This window comes from Alosa pseudoharengus, unplaced genomic scaffold (assembly GCF_046254945.1).
Source record: "Alosa pseudoharengus isolate Yale_2024_CS ecotype anadromous, Long Island Sound unplaced genomic scaffold, YU_APseudo_1.1 YU_APseudo_1.1_scf_11, whole genome shotgun sequence".
Lineage (NCBI taxonomy): Eukaryota > Metazoa > Chordata > Actinopteri > Clupeiformes > Clupeidae > Alosa > Alosa pseudoharengus.
The window spans coordinates 14,504,278-14,530,782 of record NW_027468576.1 but is presented as its reverse complement, the minus strand read 5'-3'; the positions used below and the strand labels follow the sequence as shown (position 1 = coordinate 14,530,782).

Genomic DNA, 26,505 nt, shown 5'->3' with positions numbered 1-26,505 from the left:
ATTGTAATGCAGATAACCATTGTATATGAATGAAATGTGTAAAAACAATAGAGCTTTTCTCTGTCAGTTTATAAAATAACATCTAGGTCTAATAACTATATATATATGGACCCACACATTAATGCAACAGATTTCTTAATCTAATCATGTAACTTCAACATTATCTGAGCAGTGTTGAGTAGTTTTGATACACAGGCCCATATACAGAGTGTATATGCCTGTGTTTAGACAAATATTGCAATTTAACTGCAGCTAGATCATATACGGAAAAATCACTGCTTTAAGGTAACTGTGTCATGTTCAAGAGAACACAAGAGACACAAGACTAATTTGTGTAATTCCAAAACAGAGTTAAAACAGAAATTTGACAATCTACCCTTTCCCTATTTAATTTCAATTGTAGTCCTTCATTTCAACTACATTCATCATTCCTACTGGTACCACACTGACCCCGGGTTAAAGTGAGTCTACAGCCGCGCACACACACACACACACACACACACACACACACACACACACACACACACACACACACACACACACACACACACACACACACACACACACACACACACACACACACACACACACACACACACACACACACACACACACACACACACACACACACACACACACACACACACACACACACACACACACACACACACACACACACACACACACACACACACACACACACACACACACACACACCTGATATAGCGCTTCTGGTCATGCAGAGTGGATGGCGTTTCCAGCAGTTTACCGAGGAGCAGACTCCTTAATGCCCCAATGCGTGTCTCCACCTCCGCATACACTAGGCAAACAAACACAACGATTAGCCTTCGGAGGTACTGGAACAGCACACCGCAATGCATTACAGTGCAGAATGAGAGTGTATGACATCATTGAAAAGAACATTTGCCATTGTAAACAGCAGAGGACACATATCACTGGAAAAAAAAACCCACAAACCCAAAGAAAGTTAGAATACCCTAGTGTGTGTTTGTGTGTGCATTGGTGATTTACCTTTCTTGAACACTGGAACTTCAGTGTTTCCAAAAAGAGACTTGGCTTTCTCATAGTCATTGATAACCACGTCATACTCCCCCTTCAAATAGACACCCAAAAACCATGATTGATTAAGAAAATAATTGTGAATTTCATTACGTACGTCCTCTAGCACTAAATATGACTACATACTGTATATAGCATACATGTGTCCACATACCTTATGGATGTTGCGCTCTATGTTCAGTGGCAGATTGAAGAGGAACTTGAAGCGCTGAAGGACATTAAGGGCATTCCGGGTGGAGTCGGCTCGGTCTTTCCTGCCCAACACCTCCTGAAACAGAGCGTCCGCTGTATCACTCGCTCCTACACAGAGGAAGAGAGGAAGAGAGAGAGAGAGAGAGAGAGAGAAATAGGGGAATAAATCATTAAGCGTTATCTAATATCAGACTCCAGAAAACCATGTTTGTTTTACGTGTGTTTTTTACGTCTGTGACCCGTCTATTTCTTCTTACCGTATAAGTATAGCTGATATGGCAATAAAGTTTTAGATTTTTTAGTTTTTGATTTTTGTGTAAGATTATGTGTGCGTGTGTTTGTGTGTGTGTGTGTGTGTGTGTGTGTGTGTGTGTGTCGTGTGTCTCACGATTCAGGACGTTCTCCAGGCACTGGGTCATGGAGCCCCCCACTTTCTCTGTCCCGTCAGACTCCAGTTTCTGATGGATAGCTGATGATGAGTTAAACAAAAAAAATTACTCATAATTCACACAGTGAGCATGTGTATATGCGCAGGTCTGTCCATGTATCTAAGAGTCAGTCAACAAATGAAGAGTTTGGTTCCAAAATGATATATCCTCCATTTTAATGAATTTTATATATCAATAATTTTTTATTATTTTGTTTTCCAAGTAATTTCAGTGGAAATGTAACTGGGTATTGTTATTTGATTTATCTTTACTCATTCAGAAACAACAGAACTGCAATTTTATTGATTTTACTTGAAATATTACACTTCATTATGTAAATTTGTGATGTAAGTATGTGATTCTGTGCTCTGTGTGTGTGTGTGTGTGTGTGTGTGTGTGTGTGTGTGTGTGTGTGTGTGTGTGTGTGTGTGTGTGTGTGTGTGTGTGTGTGTGCTCACCAGACAGGGCATCCTGTGCTTCAAAGAATGTGCTGAGGCCTCCTTTCACGTAGGCCAGACTGCCCTCATTCTTCTGGGTGGCCTGCTTCTTCAGAGTCCCTGATGCTGAACGCAGCTGGTCAAAACTGTATATTTAATAATACCATAGTCTATTACATTTTATACTATATATTTAATAATACCATAGTCTATTACATTTCATACTATATATTATGCCATTGTATGCAATATATATTGTGCAATTATAATCATGCGTCATAAACATGATTTGTTCTGATCTGAATGGTCTCTATGTAAATACTCTATCAGGTGAAATGGAATGCAATATGGGGCTTCAGCTATTGACAAGGAAACTACCATATTAGCAATAGTTACCATCATAAATGTAATTATTCTTAATGCCTATTATTATAATTGACTAAATATTATAAAAAGAGCTAGCAACTAATGATTAAATGTGTTGGTGATCAATATTGAAGTGAAGACCTGGTAGAGGAGTGGTTCTCAATCAGGTACCAGGTGGCAGAGAAGTTCTCACTGGTGAAGTCTCCACTCATGCCAGGGAACATGCTTTCAATGTCCTTCAGAGGCACCTTCCCCCTGGAGAACACACACACACACACACCTTTATACACAGTCCGTTTGTGTGTGTATGTGTGTCTGTGTGAGTTGAAAATGTTTTGTGTGTTGGGCAGGGGTGGGTAGAGTACTGAAAATCTATACTCAAGTAAAAGTACAATTACTCCCTTCAAACATTACTTGAGTAAAAGTAAACATTTCCATCTGAGAAATCTATTGAAGTAAAAGTAAAAAGGTACCAAATTAATAAGGTAATAAATTACTCAAGTAACAAGTTACTTTTCTTTTTACATCTTTGATGGCCCTTTAAAGGGATACAAAAGTATCCTTTACGCCTGTTTGCTTTTCTCCTCCTCTGTAGGCTAATCATATAGGCAACCATATTTTAACAGCCCAATTCAAATATATTTTATTTAATATACTTTAATATTATTTGACACACTTCTGTAGGCTATCTTGTCATAGCCAGAATAAGCATTAAGTGGCTACGGATTGAAAAGCAGTCACTTCCAAACACATTGCCAGCTGATTCTTCTCCTTTGCATTGCTAGAATTCTGATTAGAATTTCACCACACAGACAATGTAATCTAAGTACCTATATTTAGGCTACATATACACTAGGCATGTCCACTCGGACAGAGCGACAGAGTAGGCTATCTTTTTTTCTCAGCCATGTCCTGCACTTGAGGCTTTTTGAGTAGATTACTAGCTTAAAAATGTACTTGAGTAAGAGTAGAAGTACCGTTTTGAAAAATGAATATGGAAAGTTGCCGTTCCTCATGTGCGCTACTTGTAACGCTTTACTACCCACCCCTGGTGTTGGGTGTGTGTTTTCTTGTGCATACGCATGTGTGTTTGTCTGTGTTCTTCATACTTGTCTATGTCTATGCCTAGTGGGTTGGCCGGCCGTAAGGAGAGGGGAGAGATGCCTTTATTACGGTCTGTCCGCATGTCATAATAATTCATCTCATCCACCCACACCGCAGACTGGTCCAGGATACCTGAAATACACACACACACACACACACACACACACACACACACACACACACACACACACACACACACACACACACACACACACACACACACACACACACACACACACACACACACACACACACACACACACACACACACTTCAGGAGATCAGACCATATTTTCGTACATGAAACTCATTTACATAGAGAGAAAGCAAGAAAGAGGAAGAGTATGAGAGTGAGAACACGTACTGTGCAGCTTGTGCACCTTGAAGCTCACTGTGCAAGAGTTTTGTGTGTGTGTGTGTGTGTGTGTGTGTGTGTGTGTGTGTGTGTGTGTGTGTGTGTGTTCTGTCGGTGTGCACGTACCGATCTTGTGCGGCTTGAGCACCTTGAAGCTCACTGTGAGGGAGTTTTGTGTGTGTGTGTGTGTGTGTGTGTGTGTGTTTGTACGTACCGATCCTCTCCGGCTTGAGCACCTTGAAGCTGACGGTGGAGGTGCCGGGCCCTCCGCTCTTTGTGCTGACGATGATTTGGCCCTTGTCATCTTTGGCTGGTCCCACCCGGCACACTATCTTACTGGCCGACATCCACTCCGCCGTCAGCAGGCAGTTATGACCACAAATGGACAGGCCTGATGGACAAAGGCATTTACATTTGTACTCATTTGGTAGGTGAAAGAGACAGACGGGCGAATTGCAATTCTGCTTCCTGTTTGCTACCTCAATTGAAATGCAAGTGAAATTCAAGAATTGAATTGGAATTTAAGAGCCAGTTTCAATTCAATTCTGGAATTTTGCACAAGCCTGATTGGGTGAACGTATATCAGGGTATTTGCGTGTGACTGACTATGCAAGGTTGAGGGTCAAATGTTGAATTCCCTCATAACTTAAACATGCATGTGTGTAATTGTGTGTGTGGATGAGTATGTGTTTGTGTGTGTGTATTACTGATAAGGTCCACAGGTTCAGTTACCAGGTGAATGTGTTTTAGACTACATTTGTGTGTGACTAGCATGGTCGAGAATCAAGGGTTGAACTTGTGTGTGTGTGTGTTTGTGTATGTGTGTATTACCGAAAAGGTCTGCAGGCCCAGTTCCCAGGTTCTCCCCTCTAATGGTCACTTTGGTCCAAGGTGCCCCTTCATTGGGAGAGATCCCCGTCACTAGGGGTGGCTGTCTCGCCCGTGACATTGCTTCTCTGAAACAGAGATATATTTTTAAAAATAATGACAATTTATATTAATTCATATTAAGTCATCCACACAGAATGTGTAAGATGACTTCATTCTCTTGTTCCAGGCTAATTGAACTTGGCAAGGAAAGACAGGACAATGACAAGTTACAAACCCAAGGTAAAGGCAAAATGCACATTACGTAACTCTAACGAAAATATTTTAAAGACAATGACATTATGTCAATATCCACCTAAAAACTGTGGTATGATGGTCCACAAAAGCGGTTTTCCGGTGTGGAGTCCAATATTGTCAGGGTGTGTTAATGGCACCAGTTTCTCTCAGTACATCAGGTAACTGAAAAGGCGTGTGTGTGTGTTCCAGATGACTACCTGACTGACAATGCTGTGCTGTTTTTTTTAACGATGGATCTAGTTAAAGATACACAGGCTGTTACACTTGCATGTACTATGCTTGCATAACACACACACACACACACACACACACACACACACACACACACACACACACACACACACACACACACACACACACACACACACACACACACACACACACACACACACACACACACACACACACACACACACACACACACACACACACACACACACACACACACACACACACACACACACACACACACACACGGGTTGATAGCATATTTTGACTTGCTCTTCGACTGTGACTCCCCAGGTGTACTGATATGACAAAAGCATTCCAAATACAGTGAGGAACAGAACAGAAACAGACATGGAGAAAAAGAGAGAGGATTGAGGGAGAAACAGAAAGAGGGATTCTGATAAGAAGAGAGGAGAGATAGACAGAGGAGGTAGAAAGAGAGAGAGAGTGACAAGAGTGGAAAAAGAGGTTCCCAAAGTTTATAAGTCTGTGAGCTTTCACACCGGGGCGCTTCAAGGCTGAATGAAAGCCTAAAGAGCCTTAATCTGCTTGAGGGCTCACACACGTACACACACACATGCAGGCACAATCCGAACACACACACACACACACACGCACGCACGCACACACACACACACACACACGAGACACACAGATTAATGAAAGGAGAAGTGAGAGCTCTTAAGAGGCGAGACGCTTTTATTTGCATCTAACAAAAGGGAGTACAGGTTTAATCTGCAAACATGCACAGACACACACAGACACACACCAAATGTACATAGCGTAGTCTTCTATAAATCCCCCACACAAACAAGCTAATATTAGACACACATAAAAATAGGCTATAACTCCACACGCATATGTACACACACACACACACACACACACACACACGAGGGCATGAAGATATACATGCAACATCTTGCACACCAAAAGGCTTGCAACTGTAACCAACGGGCAGGAACATATAAAGTAATCAGAATAAAATACAAATTGTTTTTAGCCTGAAGGCTCTTTATATGATGACATGACACAACCGTTTCAATCAAGCTTCTCACAACAGCATCTCAAACTATGAGAAGCACTGACCAGGAAGAATATTACAGAAAGAAAAAAACCTCTAGGCTAGTCGAATTAGGTTATAACAAAATAATTTATAATATTTTATAATAAATGTATTCGTTTTTCCCAGAGGAAAGGAACATTCGAAATAACATCTCTTCTTCTTCTAGATCATTTCTCCTAGAGATAGGCTGATTGAGCTCCATCTGCGAATTGAAGACTTTTGGAACACTTTTTCATACTTCATTTCAGCTTCTAAGAAACAGGCTACCCTTTCTCTTGTCTCAGCCAAGTCCAAGTTAAGATCAAGATCTTAAAATATCATTTTTTACAAAAAAAAACCAAATCCACCCACTTACAGATCTACACGTAGCGCAGTAAGAGTAATACAGCTGAGAAAAAGTCGTTTTGGTCCAATCAGCATTTTCTATTGCACATGAGTGGAACACAATACCATCCCATATTAGAGACATAAAAAAACATACTATTCAAATCCAATGTAAAGAAGTGGCTAATCAGCAACCAGACCTGTCAACATTGAACAAAACAAACACAATACCACACGGCTAACGACTCTGCTTGTCAGTTCTGGTGACTGCATACTTACCATTCCTGCCCCATGCTCTCTTTTCTCTCCTTCATTTCATTATGGTAGGTTAAGTTTATTTTTTTTTATTTGTTTGTAATATTTTCATAATACGATTTATGTCTAAAGTGTCATTTTATCTTTTATGTCTACAATGATGTGTGTAGTTTCTTTTAGGCACATCTGGCCTGTTAACATCGGCCAATGGACAACAGATGCAAAATAGCCATTTTGGCTAATGCTAATGTGCACTGTCCATGTCTAAATAAACCTTAAATAAATAAATAAATAATTAGTTTATGCACTTTATGATATCTAGCAGCCATATCAAACAATTACACACAATGTAGGTTACATAACCCTTATCGTCATACTGCACACTACAACCATTAGGACCTAATGATTAGCCTTTGTCTTAACTCACTCAGTGTGGTTACATGCAAACAAACAATCAGAGTTCACTCCGATTATAGTCTTGTCATGTACTCCAATTGAAATCCAATTTTATGAAATCAGAGAGGATAATCTGAATTAAATAATTGATTAAATCTGTCATGTAACTAAATACTCTGATTACAATTGGAGTTTATAACAGTTCTAACTGTCTATAAATGATACTAACTATATGTACTGACTGATCATTATGGTGCTGGTGCTCATTTTAAGATAAGCAACCAATCAGTCTGGTGCTCATCATTTACTGTTACACTATAAATCAATATGCAAGAGGCAACAATGTGTGACCAAGTCTCAAGTCTTTTTCACATTTCGGTCTATGGACCTTTTTCACAGCGGCCATTTTTGACATGAAATGTATGGCAAGCCCCGGTGTTACTAATGACATTAATTAATAAGGTTCTGATTCTGCTACTTCATTAAGATATTTCATAACATCAGTGCTTGCCTGCTATTTCATGTCAAGATGGCTGCTGTGACAAAAAGGTCTATTGATTTACTTTAAACTTGTGTCCACTGGTCATACTACAAAACACACACACACACACACACACACACACACACACACACACACACACACACACACACACACACACACACAGCATCCAAGCCACCTTAGCCATGACATCAACCACATTAATTAAATCAAAGGACAATAGAAGACACCTGTCAGTTAATTACATCCGCGACGCGTGCACCTGATCATCAATCAGGCAGTCGCAACTCATTCATGTCCGAGTTGGGTTTCCATTTCAGCTCGTTATCTATATGCGTTCATGAACATTCGGCTCAAGAATATGCGCATTTGCGTGGGTTTCCATTCACTGTGTTATGAACATTATGATAAAATGAACATGGGACTGACACAGAGATAGACAAGGTGCTACGTGGCTCAAGATGCCCAGATAAAGAACCCCAAATAGTAAGTTCAGCAGGTAGGGCTAATGTCTGGGTTCTCCCAGGCTAGATGTTACGAGAATCTAACACATGAATGGTTGGAACATGTTGGCTTGACAGATCTTGTCGTTGTTTCCAACCAAACCGGAAACACTCAACAACAATAGCCTCCAAAACAATTTTTACAAATTAAACCACTAAATTTCCCAGATCAGTTGTTTTTCTCGTGAACTGTGGGGACACATCTGGACTTGCCACTACTCCCGTCATTATTATTGATGACTGATCAAACAAGTTTTTCAGTTTTTCAACAACACTCTCAGCTCATCTTCCTAACGCTAGCCAGACATCCGTTTCATTCATGTTGACTTGACTTTGTTGAATGTCAAACACCACGGCAATAGTAGGCCTACAGTAATTACTATATTAACAAATTACATTAACATGACATTAAATCAATGCGCTCATGGCTGCTTGGCCGCTTTATTGAGCTAGCTCCAGCAAAAATACAACTGGGTGTAACCAAAGTCTTTGGTATAACGCTATTGCCTGCTAGCTAAGGATTGATTGGCGGCACTTTTAATGCAGAATGACATTTTCCCCTGTAGTTTCCCCCGACTTCTAGTTTGCAGACATTTTTGACGTTAATGATGGCATAGACTAACTGTTCGGTCACACGCATTATGAAATGTCAACCGATTAAATTGGTCAAAAAGCTAAAAACAGTTAGCTGGCTGGCTAGCTATTGTTGACGCCTTGAAATAGGCCAATTTATCGCTTATATCCAATCCTATCCAATGTAACAACATCAATAGAGCGAATATATGTGTTGTCGTACATGTGTGAATTCATTTATTTTTTTGTGTGGAGTAAAACAAACACAGGAACTTACATTTTTATGAAGCTACAATTCCAGCTTCCTCTTCTTCGAGGACTGTCAGTAACGTTATTGCGGAGTTGGGTGCATTAGCGCCGCCTCATGGACTGATACGGGCAGGCAGCGGCAGCCAAATTCAAAACGCTGATGTGTTTTTCCTTCATGAAATGGTGAAGCCCCTGACTCGCACCCCAGGCATAGCCTACATATTATTTTATGCAGGTTAGCTGCTATGAGCATCAGGGGTGTAGTCAGATGGAGGACCAAGTGTGGCACAGGGCCCTCTAATAGTTCCCTCCAGAATCCATTCAATCACCTCAAGAGCCAGAGATGTCATGGGCTTTAAGCATTAGGCCTAAACGTCAATAAGAAGAATTGTTTTCCTAACCAAAACAAATATTTTACTTTGCTTTGAGGCCAAATTACAACAAGCTATATTTAATTGCATACCTGTATTATTACATCAGTGTTGAGGAGAGATTAGACTCAAAATCAGAGACATTGTGCCCTTACCTGGCTACCCCATAATTTCGAGAACCACCACTGGTGAGCAGCTAGGCTCACAGCAGAGGTAAAGCCAGGACCCCTCAGAATATGCACATCTTTACTTTAAAATAGAGGATAACGGGGTAAGTTGAGCATAGGGGTAAGATGAGCCACCCCTTTTTTCTAGGAAATTATGTGACAGCATTTTAAGGAAGAGGGAATCATTCTTTACTTCACAATATGTGGAAAGGCACATGGCAAATGCACATGGCAAAGCACATGGCAAATGTGGTTAAAAAAAAAATATGTGAAAAATATAATTTTTTGCTCTCCAAGTGGATTCCATTCATGTCCAGAGTTAGGGCGATTTAGAGAAAGTGTGAATAGAACAACATTGAAATGCATTACACCTCAATTGGTGCCCTTTTAAGCTATGATGTGAGGGCTAAACAAAATCATGAATGTAGCTTGTTGTGAGAAGCATTTTCTTTTCATGGTGGTTGTGGGGTAAGATGAGCCACCAGGGCTGGGGTAAGTTGAGCCAGCTAACTAGTACTTGTATTGCATCTAGATTTTGAAGTTTGTCTTGATTTTGTGACCTCATTCTATGGTTCCTAGTGTTACTAAGAGCTAAGGAGACTATAGGCAGCAAATTAATCTGACTTATTTAAGTTAATTAATTGGGTGAATTCAAAGGTAACAGGTGACAAAAAATTGTATAGGCCCTAAACATGTCTTGGCAAATTTTCAGTTAAATCAGTTGAATTCAGTTGAATTCACAGTTAAATGTCGGTGTTTGTTTCTGTTTGCAGAAATTAAATTCCATTCAAAGACAATACAATGTCTGAAATCTTTGATGCCCAACTTAGCCCACAAATAGGCTCATTTTACCACATACCACTTACCACGAGATCAACTTTTTTGCAGAGCAAATCTCTTTACCCCTATAAGTTATCAAAGAGTTGTTGATTACAGAAGTTGTAGAACACTTTGCATTTTTGTTTGGTGTGGAGGTTACAAAACAAAATCTCTTTGACACATTAGAATGATGAAGAATGTAAAAAATGGCTCATCTTACCCCGTTCTCTCCTATGTGTTTTGGTCGAGTTTACACAAACACACACACACACACACACACACACACACACACACACACACACACATTTGTGTTTAGTGTAGTTCTCTCTTTGTGTTTAGTGTGTATGTATGGAGCATCAAGTGTGACAAACCTTTTTTTCTGTCCTTCACATCTTAATCTAGGCCTATAAATGAATTTAAAGGTGATACCAAGTTGCCTTTTAACTGTATTAACAAAGATATGATATAAATGCAACACATTTGTTTTGGCGATTTTCATAAACTGAAGTTAAATATGTAAAATTCTTGCACACAAAATCATCTCTCAAATTATGTTCACAAATATAAACCATTCACCTGGACTAGTTATAAATGGCCACTCTAAAATGTGCACTTTTATCACAGACCACAACACCACTGATATGCACCAGAGCTGAACTGAATGTTAAGGTGAAAGACTCACTGATAGATTTGACCCAATCTGAATGTAGGTGAAAGACTTACTGATAGATATAACCCAATCCGTGAACAAATAAGCCTTTTGAGACCATGTAGTAGAAGTCTTAGGCTAGATCTTTTATTTCAACTCATGAAATGCTGGAGTGATGAGTGACACTTCACATCCAACAGCAGTTACTTTAACCTGTAAGATTTGCCCGCTTATGTCTGTATAAGTATAAAGGAGGCGAACTTTTAATCATGCATCCACACTTTGAACAGGCAAATGCTTGGCACCAGGGCTCGTCATTGCCCTTGGCTACCAAATTGTTACAAGTGGCAGCCAGTTTGTCGCCCCTGGTTGCCCCATCACAACTACATTTGGTTGGCTTTGGCAACCAAGAGCTCATGCCTGGTTGTCAAGCTGGCAACCACAATTAAAAGTTAACATTGAGCTCTGCTTGGCACGGACTTGTGTCAGTGAAACAGATCTCTTTCATGTGGTCTTACTGGAACTGCTTATATAATAAAGGTGTGTGTATGTCAGGAAGGAAACCATTTGTGTATGTCACACTGTGTTGCACTAACCTGCATGTCTACCTCAATAAAACTCTAAATGAGAACTATGACCTATATCCCTTATCTGTACTCATTCAGACAGAAATAGAAAACGCTGTGTCCTTACCTTTTCCTTAGAATGATTATTGATCATAGCACACACACACACAAACACACACACACACACACACACAAAGGCAATACATTAATTAATCATAAACATAAATCTAGAATCAATGAGCTTACTTGCCTTATCAGCCTCACTTTTACCTGTGTGTATATATATGTGTGTGTGTGTGTGTGTGTGTGTGTGTGTGTGTGTGTGTGTGTGTGTGTGTGTGTGCGCGTGTGCGCGTGTGTGCGCGTGTGTGCTGTCATCGAGTATGGGGAGTGAACCCTTGGAGGTGATTTATTGCTTCCGTATGCCTAATCACTTCCTGTTGACTAAAACCATTAGGTTTTCAAACCTAAGGATGTAATGATATCAGTGGTGGAGTCATTGGGTAATGGACCAGAGATCACTTTGTTTGAACTCCCTGTTACTTGGTTATGGCCAGATAAAAGATATTGATTAGAGTATTGAATTATGTTTTTGATAGCTGAGCTTTTGCAGTTCCACAAGGACCTTAGTTTCCTTAAACATATCCAAAAACATACAGAGCACCCTGTTTCAAAATAGATTCCACATATGACCCTGAAATACTCCTTAAAATGTAACACTGTGATAAGATTCGGTGGCATCCATTTATCTAAAGTGCTCTGTTTGAAATGTTTAAATCCCTTACATTGTAGAACACAAACCATGGGCCCTATCATGACATTCTAAAGTGCATCGTCACTCGTCAAAAGTCTATTCAAATTTAGTAGGATGTCCAGTTCACATTGGGAGGGGCTTCGTTATCAAACGTGGAGCGCATGGCGCAACAAGGTGTTCCTAGGTTTTTTAATCAGTCATATGGGTGTGTTTGGGGCGTAACATCATTTTAAACCAATGAGAATGACATATGTCATTCCCTTTAACGGCGCAACGCGCGATATGTCAAATAAATGCATCGGTATTTTGGCATTCAATGGCGCATTTGAAGGAGGCTGCTTGCCAGACCGTATGGAATAGTCATTCTTAAACCATGATTTACTAAAATCTAGCATAGCCTTCACGCATTTGCACTCGTCTATGATTTGAACTCATTGGCAAAGTGAATCTAACTTCACCAAGGAGTCAGTCAACGACAAGACAGTTATATGCAGTTACTTTCACTATTGACTGGCAATGGGTTACCACCGAAAACATAGGCTGGAAAAAGCAACACATACCCTATTGCTCAAATGACTGAATAAAACAACATTTATCCTGCAGAGGAGTTGCTTATATCTCGTGACAGTGCGTCTTCAGCCAGGCGCGCCTGCAGGTGTACGTCCGTACACACTGTGCGTACCATCAGGCTACTCAAAATTTCCCGTGTGTGTGTATTCACACCAAATTGGCCCACCATACCTTCCCAACTAAGGACAGTATCTCCCATTAGCTGCATGCCATCAGGCAATTTACAATTTTCTATTGAAGTTAGTGAATACCTTATCAAAATTAACGCGCACACATTTTGTTTGAGCAGGAGAGAGAGAATACGCACGCAGGCACGCAACTAGGCTACTTGTGGTTTTCTTTTACTCGGTTATCTATATATGGTTATCAGCACACACTGCTGAGTTAATTCACTAACTCAATACTCATCATGGATATCACAAGTTTAAACAACGAAAACAGAAAGGATGGATGCAGCAAAGCTAGAGGAGTTAGTGATCGGGGTGCGTACCATTGCATTAATTCCTGCAGGCGCCCCTGTCTTCAGCTGTGCTCCATACGTGTCTCTCGCCTCTCCCCTAATCACTTTTAACCATCATTACCAATTTGCAAATGATGGTGAATAACTGCTCATCATGAGATGTACAGTATTTCGTAATATCTTTATTCTAATTATGTTTCCCATTGTAATCGTGCAATTTGTAATGCTTTGCATGGACGTGCGCTGGTGTGCGTTCATGAATGATAGAAGGATGGTGCGTGCACCTGCCAATATGACTGTTGACATGCGCTCTTAAAATAGCATATGAACAACTCGCCATTGACTTCTGGCCAGGTTTAGGTGGTGTACGATAGCGATTTTTAGACAACTCGCCAGGCCCCTCCCTAGGTTGTTAATTGCCACACCCCTGGGCGCAATGTTTAAAAAATAAACGTGCAAAATACCGAATTAAACTTTGCGCAGGTGAAAAACGAGTTTTACGCCATGCGCTGGTGTCCAAAATACAGCCCCATATCCTTCTCAGGGCCGTAGTCACCAAAGACATTGAGGGGGACGTGTGTGTCCCCCCCCCCCCCCCCCAATATTCAAATATGATCAAAATGTCCCCCCCCCAATATACGGACATAGAAAAATAAAGAAAGAATAAAGCGCTATAGCCTACTAGGCCTACAGGAAACCAACACGCATCTGAAATATAATCAAACGTAAATAACGCACAAATTAGTGACCTATGGTTCCAGAGTAGGGCCTAGCCTACACCCCTGAGTGGTTTGTCCTGGTGATTTTCCAGGGATGGATTACTGAATGGGCTTACTGGGCCCAAGAGCTCAGGGGGCCCTGAAGCCCAAGCCTCTGTGTGAAGTTGCTTCTTCTCCACCCTTTTCTTTTCACAACACTCACCAGAGAGGGGGGGGGGGGGTGGCATCTGTGTCCGGGGATTCATAATCCATCCATGCCATGCCCATGTCCGTCAAAAGTTTGGAATAATCTAATTGACTGACCTAACTAACGACTTGTTTGTGATTTTTAATAATATTTTTGCATGGTAGGAAATGTATTGAAATTCTGTTTGGGGGTCCCTCAGACCCCACCACAGATTTGGTCCCCCCCAATGTTGACATCATGACTACGGCCTTGATCCTCCCCATCAACTTTAAACCTTTAGAGATCTCCTTTAGTGTGAAACCAACAAAAATTGAATGTTTGCAAACATAGAAGTGGACATTAACTCACACACCTTTACACAAACAATCTAACACAAACTCTCTCTCTCTCTCTCTCTCTGTGTGTGTGTGTGTGTGTGTGTGTGTTTGTTTTGACTACTTGAGCGTATCTGTTTGCGTGTAAGATTTGCAGAACTTATACTCCATGTCTTATGCAAACACGGCAGACCACGCCTCAATACAAACAGGACAGGGCCTGACAAGCGCTTGAGAGAAAGAGAGGAGAAAGGGAGGGAGGGTGCATGCGGAGAGAGCGTCTGTGCTCGTCTGCCTCTGCCAGGCCACAACACAAAGGAGAACAGCGGAGCGACGGATGATCTGAGGAGCTGAGAGCGAGCGCGTTTGATGTCTGAGTGTACCTTCACGTGTGTAAGTCGCACTGAAAGCCCGGCTGTGACAACAATGAGCGAAGGATTCAAAGAACTTTAGAGAAGAGAGCAAGAGCGAGAGAGCGAGAGGGAGACAAAGCAAATGATGATCTCTGCTTTCGCTAAATCTCTGCTTTTGTGTCGCCACAGCGCTTTGATCCCAAACTTCCACTCTCACATACTGTACACACACACACACACACACACAAACCCACGCAAATACTGATACAAGGGACCCAGTTTGTGTTAAGACATAGATTAGTTTACTTAAAAGCAAGAGGGTAAATTCAGAAAAATATACCATATTCATAAACACAGACTGGCACACAAAAACATGCACAGACAAAGGGAAGGAGTTGTTGACGAGTAGATTACTGTTTGCTTTTATGAATAGTGTGTGTATGTGTTGATTGTAGCTAAGTCCTAAGTCTTGACACTCGCTGAGAAGATATTGCAGGGCCGCATGCACAAATAGTCTGAGTGTGGATGGTGGCTTTTTATTTTATGACATCAAAAAGCATAATTTATTATTATAAGTAGCCAAAGAGGGAAATACACTTCTTCATTCAAGTGTGAGAGCACACAAACACACACACACAAACACTTGGCTGTGGGGTCACAACAAAAACTCGAAAAAAAATTAAAACTCAAACACAGAAATGCACACAACAGACCAAAAGACAGTATGATGCCTTTATGGTACAAATCATATGTATTTTAAAGGGACAATTGAAGCGTACTGTCTCTACCCATCACTAGTTTTAGCTAAATGTATGACCCTTTAATATGAAACTCTATCGATGGACCAGATTATATATTTTCCTTTCAGTAGGTATACTACTACTACTACTGAAAGGAAACTAATCTGGTCCTTCAGCAGAGATTAATGTTAAAGGGTCATACATTTAGTTAAAACTAGTGATGGGGAGAGACCATACACCGCACACACAGTACATACAGTAAAGTGTAGGCAGTTGTTTGTCATGGGTGCAGTGAAGTGTGTATTATTGCAGATTGAACATTCATATTACCCCTCTGCGTGACTTTGAATTACGCACACCTGCAAGAGATACACACACACACACACACAGAGGACAGCTGGGATGGGAAGAAACTTTTCTTATCAGACTACATAAATAAACCGTTACAGCAGCACACAATCTACAATTAGCATGACTGAAGATAAATAAATAAATAAAGGCAGTCAGCATCAAAGCTTCTTTTATCCAAATTGACCCTTTCATATAGGCATTTGACTTACCAAGGAGTGTACAAGTGTTTCAGGTTTCATTTTGTCTGTCTTTCTTCCACCCACACACACACACACACACACACACACACACACACACACACACTGTATTAGTTCTTTTTTCCCCACTGAGGTAGTTTTTGTACCTATCCTCCCATTCACACATATTAAACACACACACATACCCTGCAGGTCTGATAACAGTAATCCCTAAAGTGGGATTTGCAGATGTGTTTGAAGAGCGTAAACACATTCTGAAGAGTCTTCCTCCTCATCTGATCGCTCAGCACTTGTTTGTGTATTTACTAGTTGATGTTTTTGTTTGTTTTCTGTTTGTTTATGTTTGTCAGCTTTGTATTCGTATGCTTTGATGTGGAGATAAAAAAAATGGTGGGGTCTGATTGGCCCTCACATCATGCAGTATTTAGAAGGTAAGCATCTGATTGGATGAACCATCCTTAAGAGGTGTGTGTGTGTGTGTGTGTGTGTGTGTGTGTGTGTGTGTGTGTGTGTGTGTGTGTGTGTGTGTGTGTGTGTTTGCGTGTGTTTGCGCGCGCACATGCGTGTGTGCGTGCGTGCGTACTTGTGTGTGTGTGTGTGTGTGTGTGTGTGTGTGTGTGTGTGAGATAGAGCGAGAGGGAGTATTTGCTGTATGCACACACATTTATGATAAAGCATTGCACCTGTTGTTAACTTTAAAAATCAATGTGAAATTACCCTTTTTGTCGATACAAGGTACAAAGAAGCACACACACACTCACACAAACACACACACATAGACACACACACAGGCAGTCACAGGCCTACGTAACTCCACTTCCGATCCTTAACGATGTACATAAATATGAAGAATAAAAAATGATCAATAATAGATTATAATTACAAACAGCAACATCTGCCAGTTCTGTTTCTGCCTCATTACTACTTTGCTTCTTTCCTTCCGAACACACACACACACACACACACACACACACACACACACACACGCTAACCACCAAAAAACTCTCTCACTGTCATAATTATCTTTGTTTATCACAAAAACAAATACACAGTCTTACATGTACAGTATTTTGTGGTGGGTACATGTCATAGGTCTGGCCAGCCAGTCCATACACAGTACATTATAATGTCAAGAAAACAAACATATTTGACATCTCTTGCATACAGGTTTGTAATAACAATCCATCTGACAAAGTAATAACTGTCATGATTCAGAAATTTTAAAAGTTATGCATATTACCAACAGCCAATTGATGAAGTCCACACTTATGTAAATCTCTAGAATATAACTGTTGGAGTATTCGGTAACTGCTTTGAAAGTATCTGTGCAAGCCAAGGGCTGCATGGCATGTGCTGCCTCTATCTGTCCCCATTAGCACAGCAGTGACATGGAGGATGTTTAAGGAGGATGGCAACCCTTCCTTGAGCTGGCTGCCTGTAGGGTCAAATGCTATAGCAAGAAGGCCCTTGGTTAGGTTATCAACACTCCAACAGCTACTGTAACATAGGCAGAGATGTGGGAACTTTCTGGAGGGAAAGGATGGGGATATCAAATACTCTCTCCTTGCCAGACCTCTGTGGTAGAGTAACTACATGACTAGATTTCCAGACAGTGAAAAGTCTGCGTGTGTGGCACTCGCAGGAGAAGTAGCCTGTCACTGAACAAGTCTCTCCGTTTGATGATGATGGTATGCAAAGGATGGCTAGCATCATCCAGAATGGCCAGCAGTTTGAGTGCTTTCTTCTCAGCCACCACCAGAGAGCTGGCCCACCTGATCAACTTGTCCAGCATTGAAGTGGCCCTGGGTGGACTTTAAATATAGTATCTTTTATCGACACGTTTGTCTTTATTGATGCAATAAACAATCCTTTTTTAGTCTGCTTCTGACAGGAGAGAGGGTGTGATAACACTCATTCATTTTAATTACAGAGCAGAGCAAGCCATTCCAAGAACTTTCAACACCTACTCATACATTGCCACATGCATATAGAGTCAAGGAAAAGAGGGCTTTTGCTTTAATCTTCTTTGCTTTAATCTTTCTTTCTTCTTTTATACGTATTTCTCACTAGTTTCCTGCAGATGTTGAATGATTGCGGGATCCTCAGCAGCCTGCTTTGACCCTTTTTATAGAGGTCATCAGTTGTCCAGTCCAACTTTGTCGTCCAGCAGCAGTCCAAGATGTTTCACTCCGCTCAATCTGGACTAGTTGTGGGCGAGACTTCCTTAAGTCTGTTACAAGCTCTTTAGTTTTGGTGGTATTTTGAGTTACAAGCTCTTTAGTTTTGGTGGTATTTTGAAGCTGTAGGCAGTTTGAGTGGCACCAGACGACAACGTCCCTCACCGGACTCCTGTACTCCTCTTACTGGTCACTCTTGATGCACCGGATGATAGCCGTGTCACCACCGGATGATAGCCGTGTCATCGGCGAACTTCTGAACGTGACGTGGCTAATGTCCACCGTGAAGAGGGTTAAGAGATGGAGGATGGATGGATGACCACTTCCAACGCACCTAACATGCATTTCCCTCATCCTCTGGTAGTAGTACCTAAGGTCTCCTCTGCATAGTAGTAATTATTGCTTTAGTAATCATTGCCACCACCGTTGAGGTAGTTGGTGATCTAAGACACCAGGGGCCTCATTTATAAAAGGGTTGCGTAGAAACCATACTTCATTTGATCTTAGATCATTTCTGAAATGATCGTACGTGTGATTCAGAGAAAACGAACGTACGCACAAAAAAACGTGCGTACGCCACCCTTCCAGATGTGCCCATTATAAATCACAAATGAACGTCAACTTGTGCGCAGCCGGATGGTTTTAGGTCTCCGCCTTGTAAACACCCCCTCATCAATATCATTAGCATATGTTTTAATGAAATCAATGGCCTAAAAGCTGTAGCTTATGCCATCTGATGTTAACTAGCCTATATGCGTCAGTTCGAATAGCTTACCTAATTATGTTTTTTCCAGCAAAGCTTTCTGGAAAGAGATCGTATGCATCCATGTCCATTGTCCTCTGCTCACTTTCATTCCGTTTGCTTGCAGTAATGGGAATAATCAACATTTCGTATGTTTAGGCCTACTTTGTAGAAAAAAAAATGGGTAGGCCTAGCTTATGAAGGAAAGACCTCTAGGCCTATATAATCCTGTTCGTTATGGTACAGTAGGCTACTGTACGTTTCCAATATGACCCAGGGTAATATGCTGATTTAGCCTACAAAACAGAGGACTAAATTATAAGCGTGATATGTCATGTAGGCTTAACGTTTCTTTTAGGGTAGGCTATGTTTTTGCTGAAAAAGTAGCCTAGTTCGCCGGTCATTTTTCATTCATTCTGCATATCTTTGCTATCGTTTTCTTTCAATAATGTCCAATGGTTTAAACATTGTCCTTTATTGTTGCTTTAGGCCTACCTTTATATTTTAGCCTACATTATTCAACTCACGTATTGTCATCTGATCTTGGGCACTGCCAGTCAAAAAAACAAACAGGTGCGCGCTCTGCACCTCTTTACGCAACTCCGACGCAACACTAAATATGAAGATGCCCTGCTTTAAGAGGATAACTTCCGTCCCTTGGTTGTGTAGGCTATATATGATATAAAATATCTATAGCCTACATTGTATAGCTTACAGTCAAATATTACCTTTCTGTTACGAAGCTGGGAATAGGCCTATGAGCGCAAATTAGGATGTAGTGGAGGCTAAACGCGAGTAAACGCAGTTTATCCACCTCTGAAATTTCAGAAATAGAGTTTAGGGCTACCCACCTCTTATTAGAGTTTATCCACCTCTCAAAAAAGTTTATTCACTTTTAACATTCAAAACTGTATGATCAAATACTATCCTATATTCCCAATACTGCACAATAACCTCCAACATTATCAAACTGTTCGAATGCCTTTTTGAATGCCTTCCTCTCCTAAACGAGGGCAATTGGACATTTGATGGTCAATATTAGATTGGTGAGAACACTAAATATACTAGATCACCTGTAAGAATGTTTCAATTATTCTATCGTAGGTCTTGGTGTTTTTTTTTTTAGATATTGTGAAATACGTAAGCTATACGTCTTTTCACTTTCTTAAGTGGGCTATAGTTCTCATTAGCAGTTTTATGCCAAACCATGAAACATTAAGCTGCGTCCAAAAACGTCTTTAAAAATCTTCTGATATTGATCATGCATATGGCAAAGAAAGACATGAGATCGTTGGTCTTGGAATTTTGAAAATGCATCGTACTAACTTAGACCTCAGATTACTTGCAGTACCCCGGCATTACCACAAGGAAATTGTCGTACGTCAAGTTTGAACCTGACGTGGAGATAAGCACTTTTCCACGTCAAAGACGGTTTTTATAAATCTGAGCGTTGGCATGGATTTGAGCGTACGCACGGTCTAAGATCAAATCTGTGCGTAAGAACGCTTTATAAATGAGGCCCTGGGGGCCTCATGTACAAAGACTTGCGTGGATTTCATACTAAAACATTGCGTACGTGCAAACCTGAAAAGTATCGTACGCACAAAAAAATCCTGATTTATGAAACTGTGCGTACGCAGCATTCCACGCAGCCTTTCTTTGTACATCCCAATTAACGTGAAATTAAGCGTACATGCACGAGCATTACACTCCACCCTCTCTCCTCCCTCAATCACACTCATTTTAATATGCTAACTAGAAGGCCACTCGAGAGCGCAGACCTCCGCGAAGACAAAATGGCCTATCCCGCAATATTAATAACAATGAAAACTAATTTGTGGATCCATTCATACTCGAACCTGCTCCAAAGTTTAATCATTGAAATCATCAAATTAATAAAAAAAATAAAAAAAATATCTCCAGCGAATGCGAGGTAGAAGTGTTTATCCGACAAAATGGCAATAATCGTACGTCTTTATCATCTGTAATTAATAACAAAAAAAAACAGCAGTGGCTAGCTATAGGGTCAGAGACCGTGGTAGAATTATTGGTCAGTCTGCAAGTAGGTGACAGGGTTCGCATAACTGGGTTTGATGTATTTGAACCATTACAACACAACTGCATTAATTAAAAAAAAACATCAATCGTGTCCAAGTAGGCTACCATGCATCGCGCACTCGAGGTGGAATGGGGAGCGCGGGGCACAAAGTAACACTTTTTGGTTATGGCTAAATCATTCTAAAATCATTTGAGTTTTACTAGTTATACTTTTTAACAAGCAACATACATATCTCTGTTACACATATGCACTGGAAGTTTGTTTGTAGGAGCTACTGTTCTTTTACAATTCCACCGAGAGTGGCGATAGGTTAAATGTTACAACCTGCCCCATATGCGGGGTTAGTTGTAACACTCATCCCAAAGGCTGTTTTTAATTAAATTAATTCAATAAATGTATCTGAATGTGTATGATAGAATAGGATCTGACTATTTATGATACATAAGTCATGAACTAACAACAGACGTGTGTCGAAAATTGACTTTATTTTCTATACGGAGAAATAACATGAAAAATATGCGCCAATGGAAGCTAAGAGTCTAACCAAGGTCAATCCTGCCAAGAAAAGCCCTCAAACCTGAAAACAAATGAGGCAAAATGCAAAACATCACAAAAACTAACTAAACTAACACTAATACGCGCATATTTTTGTATTGCAACATCATTATACAGTATGAGTGGCTTAGTTGTAACAGCGCGTTACAACTAACCCCGCTGGGTCACGTTTGTTATAAGATAAGCTAGCTCCTGCTATGAGTTGGCTGTGAGTTTCAAAACGGTGTTCATTTTTAGCCTACAAGACTGTTATTAAGATGATACAAGATTGGAGTCAGTGAGCTGCACCCACAACTCAGTAATGGAAAGACAAGTACCACCTAGACATTTAGGTTGATGTCTTCAAAAGGCGTTTTGCTGCAGATCTACGTGGAAACACGTCCATACTGACTGAAAATTTGTGGAACACCGTCTCATAGTAGTGTGATTAACTGACCAATAGCATGCCTCGATCAACCCCCTGCAAATAGGGAAAAAGTCCGTGTTACATTTAACCCCGCGTTACTTTGTGCCCCGCGCTCCCCTAAACAAAGTTGATCCAGGCCACATCGCCACAACATTACGATTTCTGGATCATATCCCTATATTTGCACACAAGTGTGACAACAATAATGCGAATGCTTACTCGAGGAAAGTCAAAGTATCCTATGCAGTCAATCACACTAAGGGAAATAGCTTATATCCGCGCTTATTAGTCAGCCTATCTATTCTATCTATATGTGTAGGCTATAGGTTTCACATTCCCTTTTAATTCGTATCCTCTAATAAGTCTACAGTTGTCATCACAGATAGGTTGTTGCATAACTTAGTAGAATTTTAGCATGTTGTATGTCCATTTATATAGAAACATAGGCCTACTTTCGAAGTCATTCGAATCATTTTTAATAATCCACGTTTCACAATATACTGTGCAAATAAAGGCCTAGACTCGCGATCAACTAATGTTGTTGCGCTGCATTGCCTCTAAGTGTCGCCAACTGACGATACACATTGGAAATGTGCGTACGCCAGACATGAAGTTTGCGTGGAGGACCGCACATTCTCACGTTCAAGTCAGTCTTCGTACATCCGGACGTGAGCGTGAGAAGTGGCGTACGCAGCATTTTTGTACGTACGCAAGCTTACATGAGGCCCCAGGTGTGGGTCCACCTACATCCTGGTCAGTTTGTCCTAAAACATTAGGGGCTGGATGATGTTGGATGCACTGACTGCACCACCTCCCTTATCAAGGTGCGAGTAGACCTGGGGCCTCATTTATAAAGCGTTCTTACGCACAGATTTGATCTTAGACGGTGCGTACGCTCAAATCCATGCCAACGCTCAGATTTATAAAAACCGTCTTTGACGTGGAAAAGTGCTTATCTCCACGTCATGTTCAAACTTGACGTACGACCATTTCCTTGTGGTAATGCTGGGGTACTGCAAGTAATCTGAGGTCTAAGTGCGATGCATTTTCAAAATTCCAAGACCAACGATCTCATGTCTTTCTTTACCATATGCATGATCAATATCAGAAGATTTTTAAAGTCGTTTTGGACGCAGCTTAATGTTTCATGGTTTGACATAAAACTGCTAATGAGAACTATAGCCCACTTAAGAAAGTGAAAAAACGAATAGCTTATTTCATAATATCTAAAAAAAACACCAAGAATGTTAAAAGTGAATAAACTCTTTTGAGAGATGGATAAACTCTAATAAGAGGTGGGTAAACTCTATTTCTGAAAATTCAGAGGTGGATAAACTGCGTTTATTCGCGTTTAGCCTCCACTACATCCTAATTTGCGCTAATAGGCCTATTCCCATCTCCGTAACAGAAAGGTAATATGAATGTAAGCTATACAATGTAGGCTATAGATATTTTATATCATATATAGCCTACACAACCAAGGGACGGAAGTTATCCTCTGAAAGCAGAGCATCTTCATATACTGTTGCGGGGGAGTTGCGTAAAGAGGTGCAGAGCGCGCACCTGTTTGCTTTTTTTGACTGACAGTGCCCAAGATCAGATGACAATACGTGAGTTGGATAATGTAGGCTAAAATATAAAGGTAGGTCTAAAGCAAACAATAAAGGACAATGTTTAAGCCATTGGACAATATTGAAAGAAAACGATCGCAAAGATATGCAGAATGAATGAAAGACCGGCGAACTAGACTACTTTTTCTGCAAAAACATAGCCTATCCTAAAAGAAACGTTAAGCCTACATGACATATCACGCTTATAATTTAGTCCTCTGTTTTGTAGGCTAAATCAGCATAATATCCTGGGTCATATTGGAAACGTACAGTAGCCTATACTGTACCATAACGTACATGATTATGTTGTAGGCCTAGAGGTCTTTCCTTAGGTAGGCCTACCCACTTTTCTTTTTCTACAAAGTAGGCCTAAACATGCTAAATGTTGATTATTCACATTATTGCAAGCAAGAGGAATGAAAGCGAGCAGAGGACAATGGACATGAATGCATACGATCTCTTTCCAGAAAGCTTTGCTTGGAAAAAACATAATTAGTTAAGCTATTCGAATTGACGCTTATAGTTAACATCAGATGGCATAGGCTAGGCCTATATTTGTACAATATAGGCTACAGCTTTTAGGCCATTGATTTCATTAAAATATATGTTAATGATATAGATGAGGGGGTGTTTACAAGGCGGAGACCTAAAACCATCCGGCTGCGCACAAGTTGACGTTCATTTGTGATGTATAATGGGCACATCTGGAAGGATGTCGTACGCACGTTTTTTTGTGCGTACGTTCGTTTTCTCTGAATCACACGTACGATCATTTCAGAAATTATCTAAGATCAAATGAAGGATGGTTTCTACGCAACACTTTTATAAATGAGGCCCCTGGTGTAGGAGGTGAAGGATGGCATCCTCTAGCATTTTCACCTGATATGCAAACTGCGAAGGATCTTGAACATGCTGCACCTGAGGCCTGAGAAGGCTGAGAGAAAGGCACTCCAGTGTCATCATTAGGTGTGACGTGAGTGCCATGGGTCTGAAGTCATTAATAAAATAATAATAATAATAATAATAATAATAATAATAATAATAATATGTTTTATTTATATAGCGCCTTTCTCAGACTCAAGGTTACTTTACACAAAGTCAAGACCAAACAGAGCATACACAGAGCAAGACAACACAAAAACAATCAACAACATTAAAAAAATAAAATAAAATGTATTTGCGATGAGTCTATGGCAGATGAGAAGTGTTCCTGAAACAGAAAGGTCTTGAGATGAGCGTTGAAGAAAGGAAAGGAGGGGCAGTCACAGAGGCATTGAGCTCTCTGGGCCAGTTCTTTCCCGGGACCGGGACGATACAGTTCAGGACGATATATACCATTCAAGGATTTGAATGGTTATTCTCAAATTGGTGAAAAACACAGAATTATACTTTATCAGGCATTCAGTTATTTTGAGTTAACCAACCAAAAACAAGTGTATTGTGAAATCCCAACAATGTTAAGAGATACTGAACTCTAAACCACTTTCTGATGACATTCTCACAAGCACACAATTTTCTGAATGTTTAGAGATGCTCCAGCCTTCAAGTTCGAGCGCTATCAGGTCTTTCACTAGTTCACATTCCTGAATTTGTATAAAGACATAAGAGCATAATACATAAAAAGCATAATAGAAAAGCATGTTTGGCGAAGTCTCTGGCCATGGTCCTGAAGGGCTTCGCGGAATTGTACCGGAGTCGACTGCGCAGGCAGGAGTCGGGCAGGATTCCGCCATACACCCCCGTATTCTTTAAATATGGAAGACGGGAGGCGTAAGGGGAGGTGGGTTGCGAGCGGAGTAACGCCGATGCTGCAACTTCGGCAGGTAGACTGTGAATAAATAACCTGACTGATTGAAGAAGGAGGCGTGGCAAATTCCATCACGCTCCTCCCGAACTTCCGTTTGTAAAACGCCATTTAGTGACTATTTGGTAACTTTATGATGGTCATAATGCTTTCTCCTTGATACCATTCACCATCCAAAGGTGAACTTTAAATATAGCATCTTTTATTGACACATTTGTCTTTATTGATGCCATATATAATCCTTTTTTAGACTGTTTCTGGAAAGACAAAGGGTGTAATAACACTGACTCATTTTAATTACAGAGCAGCAAGCCATTCCAAGAACACTCATATATTGCCACATGCATAAACTAGAGGTCAAGGAAAACAGGGCTTTGCATATATTTTATTTGGGCCAAATAATTTTTTCTTTTTTATTTTACCTCCCCCCATACCTGTGTATATCTCACTAAATATTTCGCTGTCTCTATTGTGCTGATCACACCAGGTTTAGTTTATATATAAAAAATATTATTCTACTTTCAATCAGGTCTGTTGAGCAAGAATATTTAGGAAAACAAATCTGTTTTATACTAATATACAGTATATGTATATTATTATAAGATGCTTATATACTGTATATTCAAGCATGCATGATTTCTTTTCTCCTGTAGGTTTGGCTCTGAGTATTTATGAAAGTATAAGTAAAGTATTCCCTCCAGCTGTCGACTATGTGAGGAGGAAGATGTATTTTGCTCAGACACATGCCTGCCCTGC

General features: G+C 40.5%; 1 protein-coding gene across 1 annotated transcript in view; it reads right to left on the bottom strand.

Annotated features, from left to right (window-relative positions):
- The window catches only part of exoc2 (exocyst complex component 2), a 27,072-nt gene extending 17,808 nt beyond the window's left edge, over positions 1–9,264 (bottom strand). The window contains exons 1-10 of the mRNA XM_076278083.1: positions 9,208–9,264; positions 4,793–4,917; positions 4,176–4,352; positions 3,613–3,739; positions 2,645–2,758; positions 2,159–2,283; positions 1,661–1,741; positions 1,235–1,380; positions 1,033–1,114; positions 718–820 (exon numbers count right to left, since the gene is read on the bottom strand). Of these exons, the coding sequence (XP_076134198.1) occupies positions 718–820; positions 1,033–1,114; positions 1,235–1,380; positions 1,661–1,741; positions 2,159–2,283; positions 2,645–2,758; positions 3,613–3,739; positions 4,176–4,352; positions 4,793–4,910 (1,073 nt within the window). The 5' untranslated portion in view covers positions 4,911–4,917; positions 9,208–9,264. The remainder of the gene's footprint in view (positions 1–717; positions 821–1,032; positions 1,115–1,234; positions 1,381–1,660; positions 1,742–2,158; positions 2,284–2,644; positions 2,759–3,612; positions 3,740–4,175; positions 4,353–4,792; positions 4,918–9,207) is intronic.
- Between the last annotated feature and the right edge of the window lie 17,241 nt (positions 9,265–26,505).